At 43.2% G+C, this 27,594-nt stretch overlaps 11 protein-coding genes across 11 annotated transcripts; 6 read left to right on the top strand and 5 right to left on the bottom strand.

Moving 5' to 3' along the window:
• Nucleotides 1-460: 460 nt before the first annotated feature.
• Nucleotides 461-1,822, top strand: EAE98_008442 (uncharacterized protein; the record flags this gene model as incomplete). The annotated part of the gene is made up of 4 exons (XM_038956065.1): nucleotides 461-522; nucleotides 612-1,350; nucleotides 1,444-1,747; nucleotides 1,815-1,822. 4 exons carry the CDS (start codon nucleotides 461-463, stop codon nucleotides 1,820-1,822), a joined length of 1,113 nt encoding a protein of 370 aa, XP_038807524.1.
• Nucleotides 1,823-2,738: 916 nt separating this feature from the next.
• EAE98_008441 (uncharacterized protein) lies at nucleotides 2,739-4,152 on the bottom strand (the record flags this gene model as incomplete). The annotated part of the gene is made up of 3 exons (XM_038956064.1): nucleotides 2,739-3,116; nucleotides 3,183-3,812; nucleotides 3,865-4,152. The coding sequence occupies 3 exons, from the start codon at nucleotides 4,150-4,152 to the stop codon at nucleotides 2,739-2,741; spliced, it is 1,296 nt and encodes a 431-aa protein (XP_038807523.1).
• A 639-nt stretch (nucleotides 4,153-4,791) lies between these two features.
• EAE98_008440 (uncharacterized protein) lies at nucleotides 4,792-6,358 on the top strand (the record flags this gene model as incomplete). The annotated part of the gene is made up of 3 exons (XM_038956063.1): nucleotides 4,792-4,975; nucleotides 5,060-5,875; nucleotides 5,931-6,358. 3 exons carry the CDS (start codon nucleotides 4,792-4,794, stop codon nucleotides 6,356-6,358), a joined length of 1,428 nt encoding a protein of 475 aa, XP_038807522.1.
• A 575-nt stretch (nucleotides 6,359-6,933) lies between these two features.
• Nucleotides 6,934-8,413, bottom strand: EAE98_008439 (uncharacterized protein; the record flags this gene model as incomplete). The annotated part of the gene is made up of 2 exons (XM_038956062.1): nucleotides 6,934-8,205; nucleotides 8,279-8,413. 2 exons carry the CDS (start codon nucleotides 8,411-8,413, stop codon nucleotides 6,934-6,936), a joined length of 1,407 nt encoding a protein of 468 aa, XP_038807521.1.
• A 481-nt stretch (nucleotides 8,414-8,894) lies between these two features.
• On the top strand, nucleotides 8,895-9,612 carry EAE98_008438 (uncharacterized protein; the record flags this gene model as incomplete). Its single annotated transcript, XM_038956061.1, has 3 exons — nucleotides 8,895-9,093; nucleotides 9,144-9,466; nucleotides 9,511-9,612. 3 exons carry the CDS (start codon nucleotides 8,895-8,897, stop codon nucleotides 9,610-9,612), a joined length of 624 nt encoding a protein of 207 aa, XP_038807520.1.
• A 1,611-nt stretch (nucleotides 9,613-11,223) lies between these two features.
• Nucleotides 11,224-11,441, top strand: EAE98_008437 (uncharacterized protein; the record flags this gene model as incomplete). The annotated part of the gene is made up of 2 exons (XM_038956060.1): nucleotides 11,224-11,315; nucleotides 11,348-11,441. The coding sequence occupies 2 exons, from the start codon at nucleotides 11,224-11,226 to the stop codon at nucleotides 11,439-11,441; spliced, it is 186 nt and encodes a 61-aa protein (XP_038807519.1).
• A 1,738-nt stretch (nucleotides 11,442-13,179) lies between these two features.
• On the bottom strand, nucleotides 13,180-15,199 carry EAE98_008436 (uncharacterized protein). Its single transcript, XM_038956059.1, has 8 exons — nucleotides 14,862-15,199; nucleotides 14,705-14,804; nucleotides 14,538-14,644; nucleotides 14,405-14,482; nucleotides 14,181-14,347; nucleotides 14,043-14,127; nucleotides 13,545-13,992; nucleotides 13,180-13,488 (listed from the first exon to the last, which is right to left on the bottom strand). Exons 1-8 carry the CDS (start codon nucleotides 15,082-15,084, stop codon nucleotides 13,362-13,364), a joined length of 1,335 nt encoding a protein of 444 aa, XP_038807518.1. The 5' UTR covers nucleotides 15,085-15,199; the 3' UTR covers nucleotides 13,180-13,361.
• Nucleotides 15,200-16,592: 1,393 nt separating this feature from the next.
• EAE98_008435 (uncharacterized protein) lies at nucleotides 16,593-18,434 on the bottom strand (the record flags this gene model as incomplete). The annotated part of the gene is made up of 2 exons (XM_038956058.1): nucleotides 16,593-17,089; nucleotides 17,147-18,434. The coding sequence occupies 2 exons, from the start codon at nucleotides 18,432-18,434 to the stop codon at nucleotides 16,593-16,595; spliced, it is 1,785 nt and encodes a 594-aa protein (XP_038807517.1).
• Nucleotides 18,435-19,115: 681 nt separating this feature from the next.
• EAE98_008434 (uncharacterized protein) lies at nucleotides 19,116-21,488 on the top strand (the record flags this gene model as incomplete). Its single annotated transcript, XM_038956057.1, has 4 exons — nucleotides 19,116-19,820; nucleotides 19,865-19,909; nucleotides 19,967-20,033; nucleotides 20,092-21,488. 4 exons carry the CDS (start codon nucleotides 19,116-19,118, stop codon nucleotides 21,486-21,488), a joined length of 2,214 nt encoding a protein of 737 aa, XP_038807516.1.
• Nucleotides 21,489-22,702: 1,214 nt separating this feature from the next.
• Nucleotides 22,703-24,463, top strand: EAE98_008433 (uncharacterized protein; the record flags this gene model as incomplete). The annotated part of the gene is made up of 4 exons (XM_038956056.1): nucleotides 22,703-22,949; nucleotides 23,015-23,633; nucleotides 23,692-24,265; nucleotides 24,332-24,463. 4 exons carry the CDS (start codon nucleotides 22,703-22,705, stop codon nucleotides 24,461-24,463), a joined length of 1,572 nt encoding a protein of 523 aa, XP_038807515.1.
• Nucleotides 24,464-27,305: 2,842 nt separating this feature from the next.
• EAE98_008432 (uncharacterized protein) lies at nucleotides 27,306-27,572 on the bottom strand (the record flags this gene model as incomplete). The annotated part of the gene is made up of 1 exon (XM_038956055.1): nucleotides 27,306-27,572. The coding sequence occupies one exon, from the start codon at nucleotides 27,570-27,572 to the stop codon at nucleotides 27,306-27,308; it is 267 nt and encodes an 88-aa protein (XP_038807514.1).
• Between the last annotated feature and the right edge of the window lie 22 nt (nucleotides 27,573-27,594).

The following is a 27,594-nucleotide window of genomic DNA, read 5'->3' as shown; positions in this document are numbered from 1 at the left end:
AAAAAACAATAAAAAGAAAACTCCTATTATTTCTTTTAATATTGATTTTGAAAAATGCTGAATAACCACAAATTTGAGTGAAGAATTCGTCTAAAATTGAGGTCGGCATTCATTCAAAACGAGACCGAGTAGAGCACGGCACGGCTAAACGGAGGTCTTACCGAGTCACATAATTACCCCTGTCTCCAATTTGTGCGGGCCGGAGTATTACCGAGGCAAACTGCGGGAAACGTGGGGGTGTTTGATCCTTTAGCTTACTAAGTGGGGATTCGGGGAGCTAAGGCTTATCAATCTATCTTTCTTCATGCTTGGGTGCGGATAACCTTATTGTTTACTCTGCCGAGTCTGCATAGTTGAATCTTCCATTGAGTGTAGATTGTATCCTGAACAATCTGTTTCATCGATTGCACTGCAGGACGACAAGCCTCGAGATAACAGTCCTCAGGGAACAAACGCCATCATGCCAAGAGCGATTACAATGCAGAAGATCGAGGGTGGGAAACCGGGGAAGGTTTACTATCCGTGTGTTTTCCCTTCAATTTCTTTCTCAAATCGCCCCATCTCTCAATTGCTGCCTAAAACCCATTCAATCCACTTCTAACAACCCCCAGTCTCGAAGTAACCCAACATGCCACCCCTTCCCTATCCCCTACCTCCCTCCTAATCCAAATCCATACCGTAGCTCTCAACCACCGAGACCTATTCCTCCGTCAACATCTCTATCCCTCCCCCTCCTTCACCACCCCACTCTGCGCCGACGCCTGCGGCTACGTCTCTCAGATCGGTTCCGCCGCCTCGAAATCCTGGCTCGGGAAACGCGTGATTCTCACTCCCGGCCGCGGCTGGCATTCCGATCCCTTCGGCCCTGAAGATGCAGGCGGATATAAAATTCTAGGGGGCACGAGTACGATTCCCATTGGAACGCTTATTGAAGAGGTGGTCATTGAGCAGGAGGAGGTGGAAGAGGCGCCTGCGCATTTGAGCGATGAGGAGGCGGCGGCGCTGCCGCTTTGTGGATTGACGGGGTGGAGGGCCTTGGTTGTGAAGGGGGGAGAGGGGAATGTGGGGACGGGGAAGAATATTTTGATCACGGGAATTGGGGGTGGGGTCGCGTTGAGTGTGTTGCAGTTTGCGGTGGGGTTGGGGAGTAATGTTTTCGTTAGTAGTGGGGATCAAGGGAAGATTGAGAAGGCGAAGGGATTGGGTGCGAAAGGAGGGGTGAGTTATAAGAGTGAGGGGTGGGAGAAGGAGTTGAAGGGATTATTGAAGGGGTATGGGAAGGGATCATTGGATTTGATTGTTGATGGGGCGGGAGGAGATATTGTTAGGAAGGCGACGAAGTTGTTGAAGGTATTTTCTTTCTTTCATACTTCTTTACTCCCATGAAATCAACCCAAGAAGCTCTATCATCTCATAAACAAGAAAACTAACTTTCTATCACAGCTTGGCGGTACAATAGTCCAATACGGCATGACCATCTCCCCCAAAATGGACTGGTCCATGCCTGCCAACCTGATGAATCTCGAGCTCAAAGGCTCAACAATGGGATCCCGAAAAGAATTCAAAGAAATGGTTCAATTCGTTAATGAACACAAGATCAAACCAGTAGTATCAAAAGTCGTAAAGGGGCTCGATAATTTAGGGGAGATTGAAGAATTATTTGAGGATATGAAAGGGGGAAAACAATTTGGGAAACTAATTATTGAAGTAAAGGGATCAGATGGAGGAGAGGGAAAGGGAAAGGAGAGTAAGTTGTGATCTTACTATTATATGTATATATATGAAAGCACAGAGAGGGTTAATATTGTATGTAGGTAGATAGGTAGTTGTATATAGTAGGAGGGTATTTACTATTTAGGGAGTTGTTGAAAAATCTTGGAAGTCTGAGAAGGAATTGCGGAAGTGCACCTTCACTTCAATGTTTTTAGCTTGTGTTTGTGGGATTATGAGTACATACGAATTACACATGACAATGAATTTCACTATTTGGCGGTTTCGTTTTTCCATTGCGGATATGATGCGACATACCTCTGCAGAGCCAAAGTTTGGTCCGCGGGGCTTTTCAAGCAGATGAATTGTTTCTATCGGTCACTCGTATTTCAAATTGCCTCTTTTTGACCGCGTCTCAGTAGCATAACATTGTAATTAAGTTTCAACATATGACATGACGAATTCCAGATTCAGATCCCAAGGAAAACTCGTTGATACCGATCCAGTAACCATTGAAACAATGCTTTTACTTTGGTTTCGTCTTTCCTAAGAGCTAAGATAGTTTGCTTTGATGGGGAGTCGGATGGAAATAATGGGAGTCGGAAGATAGGATGATATGGAAGATGAGTTTGTCGGGGTTTTGTTGTGGTGATTGCTGGTGAGCTTTCGGTTATTAAAGGATAGAATTCCAGATGAAGGGGAAGCGAACGTGTTGCTTTGTGGGTGAATTGTCGGATGGGTGGTAATGAATGGGGAGTTTGAGTAGTGTGAATTCCGGAATTCACGGGCTACGTGGGCAAGTTATAGCGATGATTTGACTGACTTGTGTACGAATTTTAGTAGATTGATCACCTAGGTAGACTGAAGGGATTGGCTGGATCCAACACTTGTATATACACTCCTCCGCAAATTTGAGGTATCTAGAGATTTTTGCTTCAAAACATCATTGGGTATTATTATCTATATCATGAATCATAACTAAACGCCATCCCATATATACATCATTAACTTTTTCTCCCTCATCTCATTCACGGACTCTCCACAACGTCTACAACCATATTCCTCGTCTCATCTCTACTCTGTTTCAAAAACGGAATCAACTGCGTTCCTCCCGTTCCTCTAACATCCTTTCCTCCCTTCTTCGTCGTCGCAACCGCTAGATTCAACCCCGCGTTTTCTTTTTCCGTGCCTTGAGCCATCGCTTTCCGAGATGGATTAATAATGTATCGTGTTACGATTTGGATGTGGATGTTGCGGAATTCGGTGAGGGTTTCAACAGCTTGATTGTAGGCCTTTGTGACGGAGGAGGAACAGATTGATGAGTCGACGTAGGTGTGGATGGGAGAGATTTCGGAGATTTGGTTGAGGAAGGCGCGGTGCGAGCCGGGCATGTAGTTGCGCATTTCCTGGACGGATGTTAGTGGGAAGATTCATGGTATGGGGTGAAGATAAAGAAGAGAGGGTGAACATACTTCTAAGAATCCATGACAACCTTTCTTAGGCTCCACGGTTTCACTCTGTGGTTTGCCCATAGGTCTGGTAGGTACGTGTTTGACACCTAGCACCGCATCCCAGAATTGTATCAAACTACTCTGTGCGTTGCTCCCTCCACTGTACATTCTCCATTCCCCACTTCCGTTGCCCTCATCATAGAATACACCCCTTGGCAGACCAGCTGCCGACATGTTTTTGCTACCTGCTAGAAAGGGTCGGATGATGTGGTAGAAGACCTCGGGATCACATTTTTCATACATGCGTTCAAGGATTTTACCACAATCTTGTATACAAGTTGAGAATTTTTCGAGGCAGTATATTAAGATTTCTGGTTCGTCAGAGCGAACTGCATTCATAGCTTGTATCATTAAGGGGATGACTTCTGCGCCGCGGGCTTCGATGGCGACGGAGACGAGGTAGAACCAGGATTCATCGGGGGTATTGGTGAAGGTGTGTTGACAGGAGAGTTTGTCTAGATCGGTGAGATCTTGCGTTGAGGAACTACTGGTGAAATTCCAGAGATTGAGAGCGGCGTATGTGGCGGTTGGGGGGAGACCAAGGTGGGATGAAACGACTAGGAAGGGTTTCGATATTTGAGGGGGTAATAACTGTTGTTGTTAGTATAAGAATACGTCAATTGTGATGTTAGGGCTCGTTTACCTCTGATGGAACTTTTCCTCCCCAGATATATGAATGTGTCATGAAAGATAACAGATGGTAAGCTCTCCGCCATTCATCTTCCTCTTTTAAACTCGATGTATCGAGTATAGGTAAAGCATCGGCATGTTGTCTGAACAATCCTTCCTTGAGTAGAAAGGGGATCTCGTCTACTAGATCTTCCCACTCGACGTAGGCACTCAATCGTGGAAGAGGATTAACATCTGGAAGGAACCCATTCTCCGTCGAAACTCCAAATTCGGCGAGATTGATATTCAATGGACCAAGCATTCTGAAAGGAATTGAAGGTTTTGTTGAGGAATATGCAGGAGAAGCAGGATGCAACGAAAAGACAATAAAATGGTAATTCAAGCACGGCTTTTGTTATGCTGTAACTTTTCACTTTTGCTTATACACGAAACTTGGGATAATGATAGAAACAACTAGTGAGAATTCAATAGACTCTTGATTCAAAACAGAAGGATACTAGTTTTACTTTTCTACTTTCGTCTCATACCTCTGTTACGCCGTATAATATACGACAAGGAGAGTTTCGGGCATTTCCACAATACCCGTATCCATTCACAGAGAATAGTGATACCATGCGCGTGATTTGTTATCGCGTAAGAATAGGAGGAGGAAGCTAAATATGTGGAGACGGAACACGGATGCGGAAGCGGATGCAGAGGAAACTTTGCTTATTCCGACGGAACACGGATATCGATGACAGCACGATGAGACTGAATGAAGAACAGGATCGCCTACAAAGTGATCAGACTTGACGTTGTCGTTGATCTTTCGAATCAGATCAGTTTCATCCATCTTATTCTGTTTTTAAGAGAGAAACAATTGCATCTCAATATAATATAATATCAACCAGATTTGTAGTTGTATATCAACACTCCCACCAGATTTCGCCATCTCAGCAAAATGGGTTCCATAGCAAAGGAAGAGCAGCCATCGACCAAGGTTGAGAAGCCAACCTTTTCATCCAAAGCAAATACACTTGAATTCGCGCAATCACTTGATGCTAAAGATCATATGCGAAGGTTTCGCGATCAATTCATTATTCCATCCAAAGCCAACATTAAAACAAAGAAGCTTGCAAAACCAGGTTCGTTTACACTGTGCCTTCTACTCGCATACCCCGCCATCACATCACATGACTCAACATGAATATTAGCTCACAGTCAATTAGGTCTTTCCGATGAATCATCCATATACTTCTGTGGAAATAGTTTAGGTCTCCAACCTAAATGTGTTCAAGAGTATCTTCAAGCTCATCTTGATACCTGGTCTTCCATTGCTGTCCACGGTCACTTCCGTGATTTGGAAGATTCTCCTCTAACACAATGGCAGTTGCTCGCCGAACATGCTTCCAAGCAATGTGCACCCATTGTAGGAGCCAAGGCTTCCGAAGTTGCGATCATGGGTACTTTGACTACAAATTTACATTTATTGATGGCTTCTTTTTACACACCTACTCCGGAAAAGAGTAAGATTATTATGGAATGGAAAGCATTCCCCAGTGATCATTATGCTATCGAGTCACAAATTAGAGGACATGGATATAATCCCGAAGAGGCTATGGTGATGATTGCACCAGATGAGGGAAGCTATGAGATTTCTACTGAGAAAATCCTCCGCACAATTGACGAGCATGCATCCACTACCGCTCTTCTCCTCTTACCCGGTATTCAATACTACACCGGACAACTTTTCGATATCAAGACTATCACAGCATATGCACAATCTAAGGGATTGATGGTAGGATGGGATTTAGCACATGCAGCTGGAAATGTCCCACTACAACTTCATGATTGGAATGTCGATTTTGCGGTTTGGTGTACATATAAGTATATGAATGCCGGACCTGGAAGTATCGCGGGTGCATATGTGCATGAGAGACATGGTGAAGTAGATTACAGTGAAGGAGAAGAGAAGCCAAAGTACAGACATAGATTGATGGGATGGTACGGAGGAGATCAAAGTTGTCGATTCTTGATGAACAACAGTAAGTTCTTTCTATCTCATCTTTTGCGCTCAGACGGATATTAACAAATTTCTAGAATTCCGTCCCTCTCCCGGTGCCTCCGGCTACCAAGTCAGCAACCCCTCAGTTGTCGATCTCACATCTCTCTGCGCTGCCCTCTCAATATTCAACCAAACATCCATGGCTGAGATCTCTCAAAAAACTCTTCATCTAACCGCCTACCTCGAACATCTCCTCTTATCAACCAATACCTCAGATTCCCCTGCTTTCCGCATCATCACCCCTTCCGATCCTTCAGCAAGAGGAACACAACTTAGCGTTCTATTAAAACCCGGACGTTTAGAAACTCTCTCAGACATGCTCGAAGACGCAGGTATTGTTGCCGATAAGAGAAAACCAGATGTCATTCGTGTGGCGCCTGTACCACTCTACAACACGTATGAGGATGTATGGAACTTTGTGCAGATTTTCAACAAGGCTTTGGAGAAATGTGAAGAGGCTTAATTGGGGGTTTTAATGGGAGCTCAAAAGGGTGTGATATGTGTATAATTGCATGGGGTCTTGCTGGTTTTTCGTCGTACATATTTTAACGTATATATCCAAATGATTTAACGATTTTCAAAACAAGACTTACATTATAATTGCAAATAGTTTATTGATGTGAGGATGGTAGAGGAGAATTACGAGCCACACTTTGTGGTTTTGAGAAAGGGAGTTTGAGTCCCCGAAGAAATATCTGCCGTCTAGTTGTTCGTGAGGATTGTTGAATCCGTTTAAGTTGATTGTTGTTCCGTGATGGGGCATAGTAGGACTGGATATGTTTCACCCCGTCTGAGGGGCATCTAAACCGTGCTTAATTAAAGATTCGTGGAATTTCTTAATTTTTGGGGGGGAAAGTGACCATTGTAGTTTCAAAATTATTCAAAACTTCTCTGTATCGAGTGGAAACCCCGCAAGTGATTGATCTGAAGTATCATCAATGCTATCTTATCCATCGAGCAAAGAAAGAGCAGCGTATTTAACCGTAACGCCTTTGCTGAAAACGCCTCCAAATCTAACCTCTCATGTCCCCAAAGAACCTAATCATTTAGACCACCCATCTCCAAACCCTCCACAATTGGCAATTCTACCTCTCCATACTCCGACTCCATATCTCCTCCCCACTTTTCAATCGCTCTAGTCATGGGACAGGCTACCAACAACATCCTTTCATAAATCTCCTGTTCCAATTCGCCTCCTCCCACAATCCCAATCGTCCAGCCCTCGCTCCAACATTTATATTCATAAATCTCTCCAAACTCGACATTTGTAGAATCTTCAGATTGATCTTCCCATGTCCGTTGTTCATTCAGAACTTTCCTACCTAAAATTTCCCATATTTTACCTGCTTGAACACTGACCGGTAGGCGAAATAATAGAGGCAACAACCCTCCTAAATGCCCATCCTTCATCACGCCATATAAGCATTGGATAACCATACTAATCATGACGGCTCGTCGTATACTTTCCAGAAGTACCCATCTCTCTGCATAATCTTGAAGCTTGCTGCCATTACTATGGACATCGTCTGTGGGAAGCCGTGTATCCATACCTTGTGCTAATAATCCTACATATTCAATTTGTAGTTGATTTGTCCATTGCATTAGCAACGGTATGTGTCTTTCGGCGTTTTTCTTTTGTCTTTCATTTGAGGACCAGAGACGGATGATTTGATATAGATTCAAGACTTGGACTGCAATAAGCCATTCGGATGAGCGCCAATAATCTTTTTCACTCGAGGAAATAAGGTCAGAGATTTTAGAGTCGAGAATCGAGAAGACATGAGGAGAGCCGAGGGTATGAAGTGCACAGATAGAAAGTGCGTCGGTATATGGAGTGGGTAGGGGTTTACCAAGATTATGGGATGAGAGAGGATGGATAAAAGAGTTGTGGGAGTGGAGTGCGAAGGACGAAACGAATGATTTCAATTGGGTTGAGATATAGGCGATTTGAGCAGGGCTAAGGGTGTTGCGAGGAGGAACTTGAATAGATAAGTAAGGTGATGGGAATGAATCGACAGAGAGAGACAGGGTCTGAGGATCAAGTGATGCAAGTGGATTGGTGATTTGAAATGACATGTCAGGTGGGAAAAAAAGGGCGGTGTTGCTGGTGGAATTCCACGATGCGAGATCCTGGTTAGATTGTTGATCTTGGTAATCCAAGAGCGATATGCTGTCGTAGGGCAACGAATCAAGACATGCCTCATACGAATCAGTGAAGATTTGTGCTGTCGCAATGCTCTCCACAGGAACCGTGGTTGATTTAGGACGATGTGAAGATCTTGTTGATTTCTTCCGCGATATCTCATTCACCTATATCCACAATTTCAGCATTCTATGCATCACGGTACCGCTATGATACAATAAGGCCGAACGATTCACTTACATAAACACAACTCAGATCCTTTGTATTGCACCTGGAGCATGCTGGCAACAATAAATCGCACCTCCGTTTTGCTTTGACACAAGCCGTACACGCCTTCTTCCGAGTCTTGCTTTGGTGGACTAAAACCGCAGTCATATCGATTATACTTCGATGGAACTGAGCCTAGAACTTCCTATCGTGAGTGCAATACAATTATTCAGTATTGAAGCGGAATTCCACTCCGGTTTGATGTTATATAGTTTGAGCCCGTTGTAGTCGCCCACGGACATAAGCTTCCAGCGGAGTTCCACTGCTCGTAAGCATAAAGTGGGTACCTGACTGCTTACCTCATTATTTCCACGGCGATGAACTGACTAACACATTGTATTTTTTGGTGTACCATTATTCATCTTCGTGAGTTTTTGTCTTGTAAACAGATTTAAGATTTTTTTTTTGGCTGTATACAATGTGGTGCTGATATTGGTCCAGCGCAACTAAAGTAGACAATATGAGACGGATATCGAGATATATAAGTACCACTCGATCGACTTGATATCAGCTTCATGTAGGTATCTTCTCTTCAATCGGTCCATGAATAAAACTTATACACTCCATATCACCAAAATCTATCCTCAAGATGCCTTTCACCGAGCTTATTAGGCCTTCATTGGTTCAATCAGATGAAGCACGCGATGCTTTTAGCAACATTATTGTTCCATCACTTAGATCTATCATAACTTCAGCTCCCGGTTTCGTGCTTGGTGCGGCCGGACACAAATTGATCGAGAACAATGTAGCCGTAGCAGAGCCTTCATTCAATCCAATTCTGGGCATTGGTGAGTGCTTTGATGAAAAACTCCACAGAAATGGAGCTGATATAACACAGAATGGGAGGACTCGAAATATTTTCATGATTTTGTAAAGAGCGAACAGATTCCAACCCTTATTGCACAGTTAAAGCCACATATTACTGCACCACCGAGGCCAGAAGTATACGAGACTGATCTCTCACCAAAAGATATCTTCGCGTTCCCAATAATCGAAGTCTTTAGAATCAACATTCATGAAGACTCTGAGAAAGAAAATGCAGCCAAAACAGCATGGGAAGCATTTGCAAAGGCGTTGAAAGGTACACACATTCTGAGTGGTGTTAGTGTAAACTTGCCGGAGAGATTTTTCTTAGGATTGATTGGTTGGAGTGGAATTGAAGTAAGTCTCCTGAAAGATCATTGAATTTTGTCTGACATGTACAGCAACGAAAAATGGCCATGGACAATGTAGAACACCTCAAACAGGCTGTCGATAGTTTGAAAGATTCTCAATCGTTTGTTGCTGAGCTCAATACCGTTGTCTAGGTTTCGTTATTGGAATAGGAATGTAGGGTTGAGGATCAATACAAGTCTCAGGCTATTTTTCTTTTCTTGATATGAGATCGCTTCTTGAAAAAGTTCTCGCAAGTTTTAACGTGAGGTAATTCATCAAATTTGAGTCCCATATAACGCTGGAACATTACGGTGGTCTGGGGTTGGCTAATGTCGAATAGTGCCAAAATGAACTAGCGTTGAAAGGTTTGGCTATTAAGCTGTTTGGGTCGCAACATGCTTTCAGTTGATCTTCCCTTCCCTCCCGTCGCGAACGTCGCTAATCGTCTAACGCTAGCTTATTAAAGATGCCGCGACGCCAATTAATTATGGCCTTGGCACGACTTTTGTCCTACCAAGTCACTTTCAATACTTGCTTAGGGTATCAGTTTCTGAGTATTGCGTTGTTATAGTGTCGACATGAGGCCAACTCCACCTCAAAGCCTTTGCAATATTGGAGATGGCCAGTGGAGGATTTATATATCATGGGACAAAACCCCTGGCACAGTTCACAACACACACCTTGAAATCTTCGCCCAATACCTCACCAGTCACTTTTGTCATCTTTGTATATGACCTCTTCGAATCCTGCGAAAATCATGGTGTGAGATCGTTTTGAGATATCAAGATAGGAAATTTCAAGGGAAAGGGATAGGTATGGAAGCTGTCGAGAAATTTTCACCGAACATTTCGCGGGCAAAGGGAAGCACAAAAGCCATTTCAAGGCATGAGCTACGTCCTATCACTACATTGAACCCTTTGAACGAGCTTTATCGTATTGAAGCCGGCGCATACATGACAATATTGTTGTTGATGAATCTATGCCAGGGCAAAATAATGACGGACGGATTCGAAGATTGTACAGAACTGCAACCTATCTATAACCTGATATGCATTGTTAGCAATGATCTTTGTTTCAATCTATTGAAGAGATCAAAAGTCGGCTGGTCTAGGATTCTACTGTCATGATTGACTCTCATAGCATTGGCATCATAAAGGAGCTGGAAGGGGTTTTCTCGTGAGATATCGCCAGCCTTCACTACGTCCCTTAAGCTGACGCTCTCAACACACCCGACTCTTGGCAGAGATATCATTCAGCTGCGCTATCTGCGCAGGATGGCTGCAATCTACACCATCGGGCAGACTTCACTGGAAGATTTATGGCCATCATCTCAAATTCTGAAGTGGGATTCGATTACACTGATGATTGAATCATGATTGTTGAGGCTTTGGTTAAAAGAGATTCCGGACTTCACTGGACTAACTACTCTGTTGCATCAGCTGGCAGAATCTCGTCTGAAGCTGTAGCTGGCCGATAATTGGACTCCCACTTTATATTGAAACATCTTGGAAGCGCGATAAAAAGTCAATCTTAATGCTGTTGTAGCCACTCCTTACATGACCCACGCATAAGTACAAAGACCTAGAAAATTGGTATCTTTTGAGGTACTAACATTAGTTTCAATTCAATTCAAATGTAAAAGAACTGAAATTTTTGAAACAAATGAATATCAAACTTTGATCATCCAATTAATGACTGAAGCACTTGATGCCTTGAAGGAATGTCTACCAACACGAGTCGGCCTTGACGTGATTGCTGGTTGAATGACGGGATATCACAAACAACTTCTTGCCGGCGCCCTTCCTTCTACCCTTAAATGTATTGCAAATTCCCAAGGAGAATTGCACGATATGCTGTGAGCTAAATTATGGCAAACGGATGGAATAGCCATCACATTGTCCATAACACAAAAGAATTGAGCAACGTGCCAGGAATAAAGCAGCGTGAAGCAGCGCGTCTCGAGGGAGATTACCAAAAATGATGCAAAAAAAGCGCATGGCAAAGTCATAATTTAGATGCATCAACATTCATGAATTCGAGCCGTCCGAAAAAGCCGAAAGATTGAGCAACTCAAAATACGAAGGACGGAAAAAGGAAAAAAGGAAGAATGTATCCAGGATGCTCTTCAAAGACAATGCCTGTCAACTACACGACACGGCTCCACAGATCCAGAAGCTAGGATCTCTAGAACAAGAGTCCGTTTCACTCAAATGATAGCAGGCCACCAGTGGGTGCACGGACTCACGGGACACTCAAGAGGGAAAACACAATTTCACACCAAAAAGAGCGATTTTAATAATTCAATCAAAATTAAAATTAAAATTGAATTTATTTGAAATTCAGATAAAGAGTTTTTAAGCATGAAGATTTTATATAGAAAAAAATTGGAATCAAAAGAATCAAGATTGAAGTCTTGATAATAGAATATATAATTCCCCACCAAATTTTTTAATAGAAAAGCGTACTATTTGTATTTTGAGCTCAAATTGCATTTTATTCAAATCACTTTCAAAAGAAAGATTATTTGATACTTAAAGAATTATATATCTCAACTTTGAAAGAATTCAATGATATATTGAATTTTAATTGAATTATTAAAATAGCTCTTTTTGGTATGAAATTGTGCTTTCCTGTCACGTTGTCCCGTGAGTCCGTGCAACCACTGGTGGGCATACCCTTGGCTAGCAAAATTCTTTCGTTCTTAAATATCCGAGTCTTGACATCGGAGATTTTATTAACGACTCTGTGTAGGGAGTTCGAGGTAGTTAGATACTCTCCGCGAGCTTTTGAGACACGTCAAAAACTATACATCGTTTAATGAAGTGATATTCTGACCATAACACTTGTACCGCATCTGGGCATGGACTCTGGGCAGCTTTATTTACATGATGGTATCGGCTATCTAAGTCGGACGAATACATGGGTACACAAAACATAGTCAGAGTGAAACAAGGGGCCTTCATCGCACTTAGCTTGACGGGATCCGCAAAACCATTGACCTAGATGATAAACATCGGAACTATCAAGCCTTTGCCAATTCACCTCGACTTCGATTTAGAGTTCAGAGTTAGCTAGATACTTTGGACTGTTATCCAGATGTCAGATTTCGCTCAACCGTATTCTTCTGAATACCTATGCATTGATGATAGGAGACTATTAAATAGCTAGATACCTACCTACTAACAGATGCCGATGCATCTCCCGAACCTTATTTTCTGATTGGTCTTCACATTGTGACAGGTGACACAACGTTCATCGAAACGAATTCCGTAGGTATTTATCATTCTACCGCTTCTTGCCCTTGCATGAAACTTTATGTCCCGCCAAACCTATCAAGTATTTAAGCTTCAGGGTCTTCAATAGTCTGGACTACACCAACAAACAAAAATCAAAAGGGTTCAGCTTGCGAATTCAATCAATTTTCAATGAATACGAAACTCTGATGCGCTTTGGTATTATACTGCTCTTGGATACCTCGTTATTGAGAGTTGATAGCTAATTCCCCGATCTGCTCGTACGGACAGAAAGTTTGCGACACGCCCTCTGAATATGGTCCACCAATCACTGTGTAGTTTAGCACCTCATGGGATGTGCCTCTAAGTGGCTTTCTAGCGCACGAATAGAATATTGAACATCACCCTTGCAAACTAACGGGCTAGTCACCAAAAATCAAAGCTTCGATATAACACAATCCATGCACGCAGAAGAGTCACTATCAACATTTTGAAGCAAGAACACAAGAACACAAATTCAAGGTAATATGTACAATTTTTCAAGCGTGAGACTATATACAAGGAATAAAGTATTTTCAAATTCGAACACGAGGTTCGATATACAAGACGATATCGCGGCGATTAAGCGCGAACATCAATCAACGAGTTACTCAAAACACGAGTTTATCTTATGCGAGGGCGCTATAAGGAGCAATACCGGGGTAGTATGATGCGGGATGAGTTGGGATGGCGATACTAACGGTAATACCTAGACCCTGTGTAATTTCTCCAGGCATGGTGGTGTAGGCATATGAACTTAATTTTGAGTTAGCTTTGAGATCAACAGCCCAGAAATGGAATAGAAGACTTACGCAGCAGGAACAGAAGTAACGGTTGCAGTCGAAGTGTAAGTTGTGTAAGTCGTTCCAGAATTGAGACAGGGTCCACTTCCATAAGCATTGTTGCACTTGTACAATTCCGAAGATCCGGTGTCGGTCCAGATGTAGAAACTGGAGATGGTGATGTCCTTGCAAGGGATGGCGGCGGGACAGAATAATTGAATAGGAGCTCTGGCTGCACCGTTTGCACAGGTGCCGTGCCAGTGAGAGAAGGTCAAGTCGGAGTAGGTGACGCCACTGCCGGCTACGACGGATTGTCCGGTCCAGGCACTGTCAATGTCAAGGGTGTAGGCATTGCTATGTCCCATGAAATTGTTGAATGTTGCACTTTTGAAGCTACCGGAACCTCCGTTTGATTTGATCATCATCATTTGGTTGCAGTTTTGGGAGTAAACGTGGTTGTACTCGACATTGGAGATTGCTTGGATAGGTGTTAGTTAGAGAGTATAGTCGAGGGGAAGCAAAGCTTACCAGTATCAGCACCAAGACTTCCAATGGCACTTCCTCCTGACCAATTGCAGTAGATGTTTTCGACTAAGATGTAGCTTGCAGGACTCTGTGAACAGTTAGAGAGTTTTTCTTCTCGCAGAGATAATATTGATGTCGCACCTTGACAGTAACACATTCATCTTTGTTTGTGACTTCGATATCGTGTGCCCAGATATTGGTTCCCCAGATATCAACACCATCCAAACCGCCCTCATTGCCACCACGAATGACCAAATTGTATAATTCACCGTCTGTGCAGGTGTCGAGTACGAGATGGAATGCAGGAGCTATGAGAAGGGATTAGTACGATGCAGACAGAGAACGACGAATAAGTGAATACTTACAATCAACTAAAACGATACCATGAACTGAAAAGCTTGTAACTTGGTAAAGACGCAATATTCTTGGACCATATGTGCCCGCTAAAGATACAGTCAGCACAAAGACTTAATTGTTTTGGGACAATGGACTACTGACCCGAGTGGAAGACGTAACCGTAACCCTGGATAGCACCCTTAGAGTTACCGCTGTAAAATTCGAAATCGGTTGTATGTTCGATGAAAATCATGTTTCCACTCGCAGTACTAGCACGAATATTTGTCAGTGAGTGCCGTAATTGTTTGATCAATGATGTGGTTCCTTACCCAGTTCGATAGATAGTTCCCTCCAAGTTAATGGATACACCAGTTCCTCCAGTGAGGGTGACCCAAGTGCCGAGACCATAACTTCCAGAGGGGATGTAGACTTGCAATTAGTTAGTAATAGCACGACGATATCGAAGAAGACTTTAAGATATCATACCTTCACCTCCGTCTATACATGCTGTCCATGCTTTCAAAATAGCAGGTCCATTGTCGGTGGTAGCAGAAGCAACACCACCGTAGTCGAGAATGTTACAGATCTTCACCGCAGCTTTTTGAGCTGTTGTAGTGGTGGGACCAACTGTGCCGGAAAGTTGACCAACCACGAGAGCTGGTAGGGCCAATAGGGAAGCAGTAACGAATGAAAACACCGAAGACTTCATTTTGACAATAGAGGGAGAGGTGAGGAAGAAACAATGTACATGCAAAGATCGACCATTTCAACTGGCGATCACGTATCTTTTGAACATTCCAAGTTCAAAGGGGGTTCAGCATTTTCGGTATATCTGTAACCGCGTACGGAGGTCGCGGTCATTTTAGAAGAGACTAGGTAGCCCTATAGATGCTTATAATTAAGCACACTAACTGGATACTATAGGGTCTATGTTCAGATAATTTTAAGCCCATATTAGGCTCGATAAGCCTATAAGCTTTAAGCATTATAGTTTTAGATTGATCTAGAGTCTAATTGAGTTTAGGATACAGGCATTATTAATTTATTCGGGTAAAGCGGAGATCAGACTTTATAGATCCTAATCAAATCCAACGAATTATAGAGCCTTACAGCGTATATACCCTGAAAGAGCCTATAATCTCTTCCAAAATGACCGCGACCTCCGTAGAAGAACCCGTGAACGACTTTGTCCACTCTTCTCATCACACAAGTGTGAATAGATACAGAAATTTTGATGGTAGATCCTCGCCCATCCCACCAATGGGTTACAATTTTGCCGGAAAGATACATCCATGCAATATTTTTTGACATCTAAAAATATTGAAAGTACACTTTTAGATACAAATAGGTACCGAACTGTGGACACTCGGTGGATTCATGTCCAAAGATGTAAGCAATATAAAAAGTACCGACCCCGATGTGAATGAAATTAATTCCGAACGAGTTCCACTTTTGTGCCCTTCTCCATTTTCCGGAAATTAAAATCTTGTTTTGAATGAATGAAAATGGAAGGAGGGCCTGTTGAGATTCTTACTTAAGATTTTCTGTCTTCTGATATAGGATTGCAAAGAGGGGAAATTAGACTGTCGATCCGTCCATCGGACTCTCATTGTAGGTGGGAAAATTTCTCAACATTTCCGACCCCATAAAACATGGGGTCACAAGGCTTGAGAGCCGAAAAAAGCTAAAGTCTGGGGAAATCCGGGGTAATGACAAAATAATCACAACTTTTCCGGCTACTTGCAGGTTTACACGTTGTACAAGTATGCTTTATTGTTAATCAATCCATGATTGTTGGGAAACGTGGTTATTAAAGTTAATTAGACTGCCTACATGCACTGTAACCAAGCCAACGAAAATCATTGACGCCATGATGCCTCAATCAAGAAACAATTAAACTTCGATCATGCAAAAATCAGTTGTGATTCGGATATCTCGCCGCCGTACCGAGATGTTAAATGAGTAAGCCCCTTCATCTAACGAACATGAAAACAAAATGAGAAGAAGCATCAATTGAGCTTCCAACCTGCTGTCAACTCGCCATAAAAAGGAGACTCCAAATGATTGGCCGAGCTCTACATTATGCGTGCCTAGAATGTAGGTAGAATGGCAAAAGTTAATCTGTAACGAACAGTAACACAACGACCATGAAGTCAATTGTAAACCTCAAATTAGGTGTCTAAAATGATTGATTCGCATCGTGATAATCACGAGAGATCATTTCCGGGACTTCCGAGCAGACGGTAAATCTTCCTCCCGACCGCGTTTGATTGTTGATCTCACCATGGTTGGTGGGGCTAAGATTACTTTTGCGGGGGCGCAAACTCTCCAGTCTCTACCCGGAGCTTTGTACTTGACTCCAAAACATGTAGTTATGAGAACGTCTCCACCTTCGATAACAAAGTTCGGATGCAATTGAGAGTCATCTAGGGCGTGTATCCTCGAGTCGAACTTTGAATCGGGAGGCGCCCAAATGCTTTCAAACTCTCCTTTGTATGACCCCACGATGTTGTGCAGCTCATTGCCCACTTTTGCCATGCTTTCGTGAAAACTATTCATATTATCACCAGCACCAATCAAGGGCTGCATGATCATATTCATTTTTTCTGACATGCTTGTGCGACGCAATCTCATGCGGTCTTCAAAAGGCTGGGTCTCTGCCATTTGCCGATGATATTCCTGCAAAAATATATCTGCAACGTGCTCGGAAAAGCCTACCATCAATTTATCAGTATAATGTTTCTAGAAGGGCAGGTGGCGTCTTATCTTACAAAGGTATGCTGTCCTCCGTAATATTGCATCGTCACGAAAAGCTGAGTTTCCTTGGAAGGTAAAATCGCATATGATGTATGCAATTACTCCCCTCAGAAAATCCAATGGTTTCAGATGCGTTTTCAACAAAGGATAGTCAACTTTTTGCCTGATGAGTACCCCAGTTGGAACATCCAATAAGCCGCGAATATTAGCCAGCGTCGTGTCAGCATTCGAAGCAGGAACCTTTTCATCCTCGATGCAAAGAAGTTCCCAAAAGCTTTTGGCCCTGGCTAATGGTGCCATAGAACTGCCTTTTACCAGTTCAGTGTATTGGAGTATCAGTGTCTCCAAATATGCCAATGGGCTGGTGATCTGGTCGTCATCGACGCTTTCTCTACCGAGTCTGGAGCGAATGTTGTCTATATCGCAGCTTTGCCTCGCGAAAGCATTTGATGGTGCATAAGTCCCCCTTTCGAGATTTCTAGACCCAATGCTGTTGGAACCTAATGCTTCCCTTTGTCTCTGCTCGCAAACCGTGGTATCTATCGACGAAGCCAATGTATTCGCAGAATTTTGGTCAAGGTTTATTGTGTCGTCAGTCGATTGACGTTGATAGATAGGACTGTGTCCAAGCACTATTGAACCCCGAGTCCGAGACAGTTCCGTATTGGGCTGCTCACTGGACTGGTATAAAGGGCTCTCAGAAGTCTTGTTCTTGTCCGATGTCTTAAAGTCCAAGAGTCTGTCTGCCTTCAAAAATCGCTTGTTAAAGACACACTTTTTTCCAGCGTCTTTGCATGATTTACATTCCACATCAGCGCTTTCTTTTAGGCATTGTAGCCGATGTCGCTCGCATTGCGTGCATCGGCGCTTCCTAAGATGAGAAAATTTCGAGTTGAGGTCCCCCTTAACCGAAAAATAAGCTGGCATAGCATGGTGACGCTTGGGCAATGGCAAAAGTAGTGTTTTCGCAATCTGCTCTTGCAATGACATGGTGATGATCGAATCCGATGACGTGCTTTGCTGTGCTTTGGACACAGTTGTAGTGATCGAAAGACTAGAGTCAATAGTACTTGTATGAGATGCAAGTTCCTCTTTTTCGGGCGTCACTATAGGCAATTTGATTGAATCTATAGTTTCGTAAGCATTGTGTGTGTTAAGATAAAAATCCAAAGCATCGGGATTCCTACCACGAAGATTGCTGTCACTAGCTAAGTTACCAATTAGTGGCCATACTTCAGCAGCGCTGACAGACATAATTCTTGTACTGAGGGCCATATCAAGGGGAAAGACTGGCATTGTCATTGTGTTGTCTGGGAAGTAGACTATCTTCCTTGTGTATCGAATTTGAAACAGTGAAGTAGAATCTTGTTTTAAAGAATATTTGTTATCTTGATGGAAAACGATCTGTCCTCTTGAATGCAAGCTGACAGCTCGGTGAGATGATCTTGCAGTCTTTAGTACTCTCAGGCCTCATTGCAAAACTGGTAACAATCGGTATGTGAGACAAGACCACGCCTCAAACATTGCAGTTAGGCAGATACAAATCAAAGGCCTCTTGACTTTCAGTTTTCTCAAGCCAGTTTGCATCAATTAACGGTGGTGTAACACTGTTGAAAGAGACGCCTTGAATAACCCTAGTAAATATGTAGCAGAATATGCATATGGCAAAGTACAGATTGACAAACTCGGTGAACTGTTTTGGTGACCACTCACTCAGTAATTCAAAACGTATCTAATGTTGTGCAACCATCCAAATTGGCAGTATGCAGTAGCTCACAATTACCACAATTTAATATGGCGCGTTAGTTGCAAAAGTGCGGGACAGGACTATTTGTAAGTATGGCCGTTCTCAAGCTTTACACTTGTTCTAACATATATATTTCAATTAGGTTGATGAAGAAAGATTGAAGATAACAAATCCGTTATGTAATACCCAGAACTGGGCATCTTTGTGTTCTACTTGTACTAATTTACACTCCGAAAATGTCTGTTATGGAATCGAGAAGTGATCAGTCGGCTTCGAAAGGTAGATTGATCATGGGCATAGATATGGGAACTACCAGGGGCGCGGCTGCCGATTTGCTACTTCCGGGCGGCGATCAAGAGCTTGGGCATCAGCATGAGCCAGAACCTTTCCTGTTTGCCGATTGGAAGGGCTCTTGGGGAAGTGGAGATGAGTTTCCTTTGACAGCACTCTACTATAACGAAAATGATCAGGAGGAGACTTTGCCAATGACCGGTCATGAGTTGAGAATGCTGCTGGATAGCGCAATACCATTCAACACAGAGCGATTCTTCCCTCTATGGAAGTTACTTTTTCACGATAGTAGGGACCCGGTCACCGCCTCACTCCAGAAACCGATGCTAGCAAGGCTGGAGAAAATGAACAAAACGAGAGAGGATCTCCTGCGGGACTGGGTGTCGATTGTCTACAAGGAGCTGATTTACGACTCCTTTGGCAATTTGCCTGCTTTGAGAAAGGGGATGATACCAAACCTCGAAGACCTAAAAATCGAAGTTATCGTTCCAGTGCCACCAGGGCGATCGACAATTGCACATGAGCAGGTGCGGAACGCTTTAGTCCAAGGCCCTATCACATCGAATCAGGTGTTTTTGGTTTCAGAGCCAGAGTGTTCGTTCGGATGGTGGTGTCACATGGAAGCCGAGAAGGGCCAGCATGAGTGGAAGGTGAGCAGAATTCAAGTCAGCGGGGTCTTGACTAACGAAATTAGGTCGGCACAAGGTACATAGTTCTTGATGCTGGCGGCGGCACAGCAGTATGAAACATGCTTCTCTTCGCTCATCGATCTTCATACTGACAGTAATTTCAAAAGTGTACGGTCACCTACAAGTTGACGGGTATCAATCCGCCAAGATTTAAACAGGAGTTTGAAAGTGAAAGTAAGTTTAGGCGGAATAGCTGGAGTATCCTAGGGGTTGACTAATACAAGCATTCTAGGTATGATCTGTGGCGCAGAAACCATTTCCGAGAACTTCAGAAGGCTTCTGGATGCCAAAATTCCAGAAGGAATAGCACATCGACCATGGGCGATACAACACGCTTTGAACTCGTTTAACAAAGGATACAAAAATTATTTCGGAATCTCGAAAGACCCGCGGCCATTCTGCCTTTTAATACCAGGTCTGGTGAATGAGTTGAAAATTTTTCATGAAGATATCGTGCAGTGTTTCGCCGAGCCTCTGGAGAGATTGATAACTGCTGTCAAAAAACAGGTGAATCAAGATAACAAATCCGTTCCTGATTATTTGATAATGGGTGGAGGCATGTGCCTCAACACGTATATCTCCGAAGCACTGCGGAAGGAGTTTCAGCACCTAAAAGTGTGTCAACTGCGTCATAATAAAGCACATATCGTAAAAGGAGCCGTCTGGCTAAGGTCCCAGCAAGATTTCATTACCCGCCGCCCTTTGAAGTATACGGTTGGTATAGTCACCTACCAGGAAGTTAATTCTTCAGTCAAGCGCTTCAGCGGCAAAGGATATAGAAACGAAGACACATGGAGAAATCAGAGAGACGGCAAACGCTATGTATCTGTGGTCTACTTTTTGGCCAAGAAAGGTCAGCTGGTCGACTCCAATTACAAAGTCACATCCGAGGGATTCAAGGATGCCCGTGTACGTTATTCCACATCCGCTTCACTTCAAGATCTAAATTTTGAAGACGTGGTTTACACCATGAATTATACGCCTGACAAAGGAGAGAGTTTTGTGTTCTTGCGTCAGGATGGGCGATTGGTCAATACGCATGGGGCATTGATTCGCAAACCTGAAAAATCGGACAGAATTCGGTGGAACCCAATGGATAGTGGTATCGACCTGAGGGAGTTGAAACAAAAGAGGTTTCGCGAATCGACGCCATCTTATATGATAAGGTATGCAATACACACTGAAATGACAGACGTGGGTTGCAAGTATTGCGTCATGATATTTTCCACGAATGGACAGCAGCACGGCTTCTGCGGTGATCTCCAGGTAGAATCAATCACAGATATCCAACAGATTTCAGAGAACTTGTCCCAGAGCTTCGCTTTCGGACAGCGGCAAGTTGTGCCAGCACGGGCAAGTAAGCCAGCTTCCACAGCTGCTTCCGAGAGGCCTACAAAGAAGGTGACACGTTCGAGTGTTCGAACTTCCAATCTTCAACAGATCTCCAAAGCGGCCAATGCTTTGATTAGCTGGAAAAACGAACCATCTACATGGCCAGCAACAGAGGAAGTCTCAAAGGCGGCTCGAGTTGAGAGGGGTTTTAATGATGACTCTCCTGTCAGAAGCCATCCATTATCCGACAATATCTTAGTAACACCCTGTCGCCCCACGAAGCGGAAATGTTCCTGACGACCATCAATACCCCTGAATCCACTGACTGTATTTGAGCTCCTTCGATTCAAGTTGCAACATTTCCAAAACCACTTGCTCAAATTGTAATATTTCGTATTGAAGGTTGGCACTTTGTTTGGCATATGCTAGAGAGATACTCCAGAAGCATTGAGAGGCGCAAATAATTTAAAATTGGGTGTAGAAGAGAGTAGACATTGAATAGATGCATCAATTCCAGCACATTGCAATCATCACTTCTGATGCATTTTCACGGCGATATGGTTTCGTGAAAGTACAGCCCGATGTCGTAACTGTGTGCGCGATATATAAGATTGACATCTCGAGTATCATGGAGATCCCTTAATCTGAATGCCGATCTCTCAATGTCATAAAGGGCTTAGTTTGAGGTTCGATTATTCGAATTGAATTGTGGTCGAGCATATTGAATGCGATGGACATCTCTCGAGCTCTGTAGCACCAACTTCATAGTCAGTATGGAATATTCTCTAGAAGCATACAGACGTAGAATGTAAATACTCAGACACTTAGCTCAATTTGTACATACCTTTGATGGGGAAATCTGCGGAAATTCATCATTTCTAAGCTCTGTCGCGTCTGCTTCAATTCTCAATCTCAACCTTGGTGGAATGATTTGAGATTCTGCCGTTAGTCGCTATTTCTGGTCACCGCCTAATTATTTGTCCACTACCTATTGTAGAGCTAACCTTGGAATGTCAATCAAAGCTTTTTTGATAGGAATGTTTGATTCTAAAGACGTCTAACAGCGAATTAATCCCAACTTCTTCACTCACTACACGATGAATCGAATCAATGCCTACCTACCTACACATAAGTACCTACCCGCTACCTACCCGCTACCTACCTACCTAAGTATGTAGGTAGGTACCTAGGTATTCATAGCAAGTTTACAAGCGACCTCTTCCAAGCCATGCCCAGGTGAGCTTCCGACGTTTCATCGAGCGGGGTAATAAAGGGAGTTCATGTTGTACAGTGAGTGACTATTAGTGAATATGAGTCGAAATATGGCGGAAGTAAGACCAATTCGTCGTTGCCATACGTGAAAGAAAAAGTTGTTCATAAGAACGTGCAAGTTTGCTCGTAAATACATCACTATCCATCAAGCACTCCTCATATTGAAATCTTTCATCATCGACGTCTCTGCATCTCTCATACAATCTTTCTAACCAGGACTCATACGAAGACTTATCATAATGGAGAGCCCTCAAACCATCTCAGCAAGTGCCACTTCTTACTTGACCCTTGCCAATGGATTTTGGTTGATTATTGGCTGGGTTTTAGCCAGTTTTCTGTATCAGATCGTCTACTATCGTTTCTTTCATCCCCTTAAGGACTATCCAGGTCCATTTTTGGGTACCGTTACCAGACTTTGGTATACTTCTCAGAGCTACCATCAAAGAGAGTTGGTCGTCTATGAGGAAATCTTCAAAGAAACGAAAGGTGCTTATATTATGATGTCATTAACCTTTGAAGATTATGGTCACTAATAAATATTGCATATATAGCTCCTGTAATACGCATTTCACCTACAACTCTTCTAGTCAAGTCAGCCCTCGCTCTACCCATCATCTATCACCGCAATGCAGTCAAGTCCAGGTTCTACAGCAACGGAGGGTTTCCTGCTGAACCTGTCATAAGTATTCGCGACCATCAAGCACATGCTTATCGTCGAAGACTCATAGGACCTCCTTACTCATACTCAAAGATAATCAAGGCCGAGCCCCTCGTTGACAAGATAGTCTCGGCATGGCTTACGAAGCTGAATGAACTTTTTGTCGAGACGCGAAAACCTGTGAATATGGCAAGTTGGGCCACTTATTTTGCATTTGACACAATCAGTGAAGTGGGTTTTGGACAAGCTTTAGGCTTTGTGGAGAATGGAGAAGACGTGGGCGGATTGATTCAAAGTGTACATGATGGTATTGAGCTCTTTGGTGTCTTGGCGCATTTGTACCCTTTCGTAGAATGGTTAACATCAGGGCCATTAGGTCGGTTCTTTACCGCAACACCAGATATGAAGAATGGCATGGGTCAGCTGATGAGATGGAGAGATAAAATTATCAATGCCAGAATTACCGAAATTGAGGAAGGAAAAAAAAGAGATCGCGTGGATATTCTACAATCGTAAGTCTTCTTAGCGCTTCAAAACTCGGCATCCAGCTAATCTTTAAATCATCTAAAGATTTCTCGAGGCCAAAACACCCGAAGGAAACCCTATGAGCCGAGATGAATTGGAGGCCGAAGTTTTGGTTGTCCTAATTGCCGGAGCAGATACTACAGGTACTACCTTCAGCTCCATTGTAACAGATATTATCTCATCACCTCGCGATTATCAACGAATGGTGGCTGAGATAGATGCCGGATTTGCAGCCGGAAATCTTTCACAGCCGGTTCCCACAGCCGCAGAAGTTTCAAAGCACTGTCCGTTTTATGTTGCATGCATTAAAGAGGCTCTTCGACTTACTCCATCGTCACCAGTACTTTTTCCTAGAGAAGTAATGGCCCACCAACCCCCTTTGATAATCGATGGCAAGGTAATTCCAGTCGGTACTGAAATCAGCTGTTGCGCATACTTTGCAAACCGAGACAAGGAAATATATGGCGAGGATGCCGAGACTTTTCGCCCCGAACGATGGCTTGAAGATGATGAAAAGGCCAAGCTTTACGAGAAGTACAATTTCACTTGGGGATATGGATCAAGAGTATGCTTAGGCAAGGATCTTGCGTATATGGAGTTGATGAAAGGTCCTTTAATGGTATGTCTCTTTCCTGCTACTAAGTAATTGATAGCTTAACATCCGCTGACACTACACCCTCTCTAGTTCTTTCGTAGTTTCGACTTCAAGTTATGTAGACCGAGTAAGGAAATACCTGGTCCACCCAAACGTGTTACAGTTGGCGGTCTATTTCATTGGCAAAATATTTGGCTCGATCTACAAAAGCGCAAGGTCTGAAATGTATTAGAGTAGTATCACGAGGGGTCATCAGTGATCATATGGATTTTCAAACATCTTTTATTTATTTAATTGTGGTCATCTCTGGGTTCAAAATCATGCTTTAACGGAAAATGAAGGGGGACCGGTCAATCTACTCGATACCATGATTTTCTCGATCATTAGCTCAGAATAAATTCCTTCAATGTGTTGCTGTATGTTGAACTCTGATCTTCGTCCTAAAATTGAAATTGAAGTCACTGAGAACTTTGACTTTGCACCCACAAAGCAAGACAGATTCGTGATTTATCATGCTGCTAGATGAATGCACGTCGATATCTCCAAGTTTTAGTGTAAAGTCTACCCAATTACTGCTTCACATTCTCGAGGCTCAATCTCTCGACTATCCATTCTCTTCATTTCGCCACAGATGAAGCTTTCGGAAGTGCCGAAAAATCCCAAATACCCCGTTTCAATTCAATGCCACAACCATATTGATCGTATAGTCCTACACATTCTAGATCAAAACAAGAGAAGTCTGAAGATAAGTTATACCAATAGATCCGTTTTTAACTCATCCTATCCAGACACGGAGCCGTGCATATCTTACATAGAATGTCTTCCGGTCTAAACTTCTTGGCAAGCAATTACCGCATTCCTAATAGTTTAGCATTTCTCAACGTTGTGTAGCGCAAGTCTATTTCAAAGTAAACGCCTAGCAAACGAATATTGATACGACTTCCTAAGGCAGCAGAGAAAATATGCCATGCATTTCCTCATTCCCTGTATCGTCTAACCTTGCATTCGAAAAATCTCTGCTTCCCGTATGAATCATAGCTTGTGGCTATTCAACAGTCATGTATCTAAAATGGCAATTGCAGCCTTCGGAAGTGACAGCTATTCCTGCAAGAACCTCCCGAAGGGCAACTCTTCAACATCATGGAAGCGGAAAATCCCTGGACACAAGCGCTTCAGATTAATCAGTTGGTTCTAGACTGAAGTCTGTGCAGCCATCCGTTTGCTTTTCTATCATTTATTAGTTTTGTCGGATACCTAATTGTTTTAGGACACTTGACCGCAGTACATCCACTTAGAACGGACGGAGATATACATTTACAATGCGGCTTTCCAATTTCCTCTCCCAATTTTTGCAATCATCTTTTCGAATGATTCATACGGCCCATATGGTCCAGACCACCATTCCATCAACAGGAAATTTTTAGATGTTACACAAACTGCGAGCTACGAAAGCTTTAGATCCACCTACCTACCAATCTCATGCCACATATTCATAATTCCGGATACCCACACTGCCAGGTTCACGGAAAGACTCATGCATGCGGATCTGGAAACCGGAACATCCTCTGTACTGAAACCGATCGGGAGATTGTAGAGGTCAAGCAACAACACAGCCACAAGCTCAAAATCATCTGTGCTGCCTATGCTAGGAGAACATATTGTGTTGTACACATAATTTCTCAAGCCTTCTATCTTGGTTGCAATCTCTGTGGTATGTAGCTCTGCAGGCAATCGACTGCGCTCAAGATGCGCCCCATCTCTACAAGAAAGGGTTGTAAACGTGTGCCAAGGAATGATTTAGTTTGATCCAAGAGCAGATGTTGAGTTCTGGTGGTTTTTTCAACGCTGCTGTGATTTTTAGGCCCCAACAACCAACCGACTCTCACCATCTCTCCTGTCTTAAATCTGAAGCTATAACATTCCGAAGAGAGCCTTGTTTAACACAGCATCGCAAACCAGTTTACTGCGCCAACCACTTTCTAGCCTCCAAGCCCCCTTTCAAATGTCTCTCAAACGCCTTCCGAATACTCCCCAGTAGGTAGTCATCATCACTCCAAATACCTCACCGCACATACATCCAAGACCGGCTTTTCGCATCCTGCCTAAAGCTACAGTATCTTCCCGACAGCACCTCCTATGATTCATCTACACATCAAGAACTGCAGCATCCCAGCCCAACTATTGAATCACACGCGCGTAGCCATAGTACAGCCGTGTTCGTTTCCCAACGCCTCACCTGCATTTCCCATTTTCCCATTTTTCAAAACACTAATCAGTCCATACCAGCTTCTGGCTCCCCGCATCTCGCATCCTAAACAAACCCGTCAAATCAAATTTCCCGCACAGCATGCAATACACACATCAGCAACATACCAACAAACACACAACATCCTCCAAACCTCAACAGCGCCTCCGAATCTCAAATCAAACCCAGCCTGCACAAAACTACACACCAACTACCGGTTTCCCACCACCATACTGCACCGCACTACAGAATCTAACTCTCTCTTTTCAAACAAAACTTGCTTGTCAAATTCGGTATGTCTCATATGCATGTATGGATGACTGGAACCGCCTACATACTTAGCTCGCTTGGCAGATGTTACACCGCCTATCTGTTGTTACACCAAAGCCTTTGGTTCACACGCGTCTTTACGCCACGCCGTCTTACATACAAAATTTTGAGAAGTGTTGCGAGTAAGTAATGAAAGGATGTCGGTCATGCATTCTGATTCTGGGTAGTGGGAAACGTGATTGAAAATGGATCATGTGGTTTGTATATCACGTGGTGTGGTAGGTCAAGAGCTTCAATGAAGGGGAGGCAGAAGAGAAAGATGGGGTTAAACTTAAACTCATAAGATTGATGGATTAAATATCATACAGAAAAGCTAACTAAAAGCTCCAAATAGAGGATATACATAAATAAACATACATAGATCTACAATATACTCCCAAACTCCTCTTCAAGCCAAACTCCCCTTTCCAATATCTTGTACCATCCTAGTGAACCAGCCCCCTTTCCAAGTCAAAATCCTCGCTTACTCCTTATCCCCATTCCAATTTCCTAGGTCCCCATCCTCCCGATTCCCTCTTCCAACCAGTCTACATCAATCTTCGTAACCTCTCCCTCATACTTTCCCTCTTCCCTCACCTTATTCACCAAGCCGCTCGTACTCTTCAATCTCTCCCTCCATCCTTCTACCCACACATACGCCAATTTGTATTCTCCTTTTGCCACCTTCCTCTCTTCCATCTCCTCTGTTCTTTTCTCAACCTCATCTTTCCCCTTCTCCTCCACTTTCCTTGTCATTCTACCAGCTCTCCATCTCATTTTTCTAGTCCTTCTATACCCC

This window comes from Botrytis deweyae, assembly GCF_014898535.1.
Source record: "Botrytis deweyae strain B1 chromosome Unknown BDEW_022, whole genome shotgun sequence".
Classification (NCBI taxonomy): domain Eukaryota; kingdom Fungi; phylum Ascomycota; class Leotiomycetes; order Helotiales; family Sclerotiniaceae; genus Botrytis; species Botrytis deweyae.
This window is presented reverse-complemented; position numbering and strand designations above follow the sequence as displayed.

Excerpts from the sequence above, each read along its gene's own strand:
- EAE98_008436 (XM_038956059.1), bottom strand. The coding sequence starts at position 15,084 with ATGAAGTCTTCGGTGTTTTCATTCGTTACTGCTTCCCTATTGGCCCTA. Across the intron at positions 14,483-14,537 it reads CGGTTACGTCTTCCACTCGG|CGGGCACATATGGTCCAAGA; the intron begins GTCAGTAGTCCA and ends CTGTATCTTTAG. Across the intron at positions 14,348-14,404 it reads TGGTATCGTTTTAGTTGATT|CTCCTGCATTCCATCTCGTA; the intron begins GTAAGTATTCAC and ends CCCTTCTCATAG.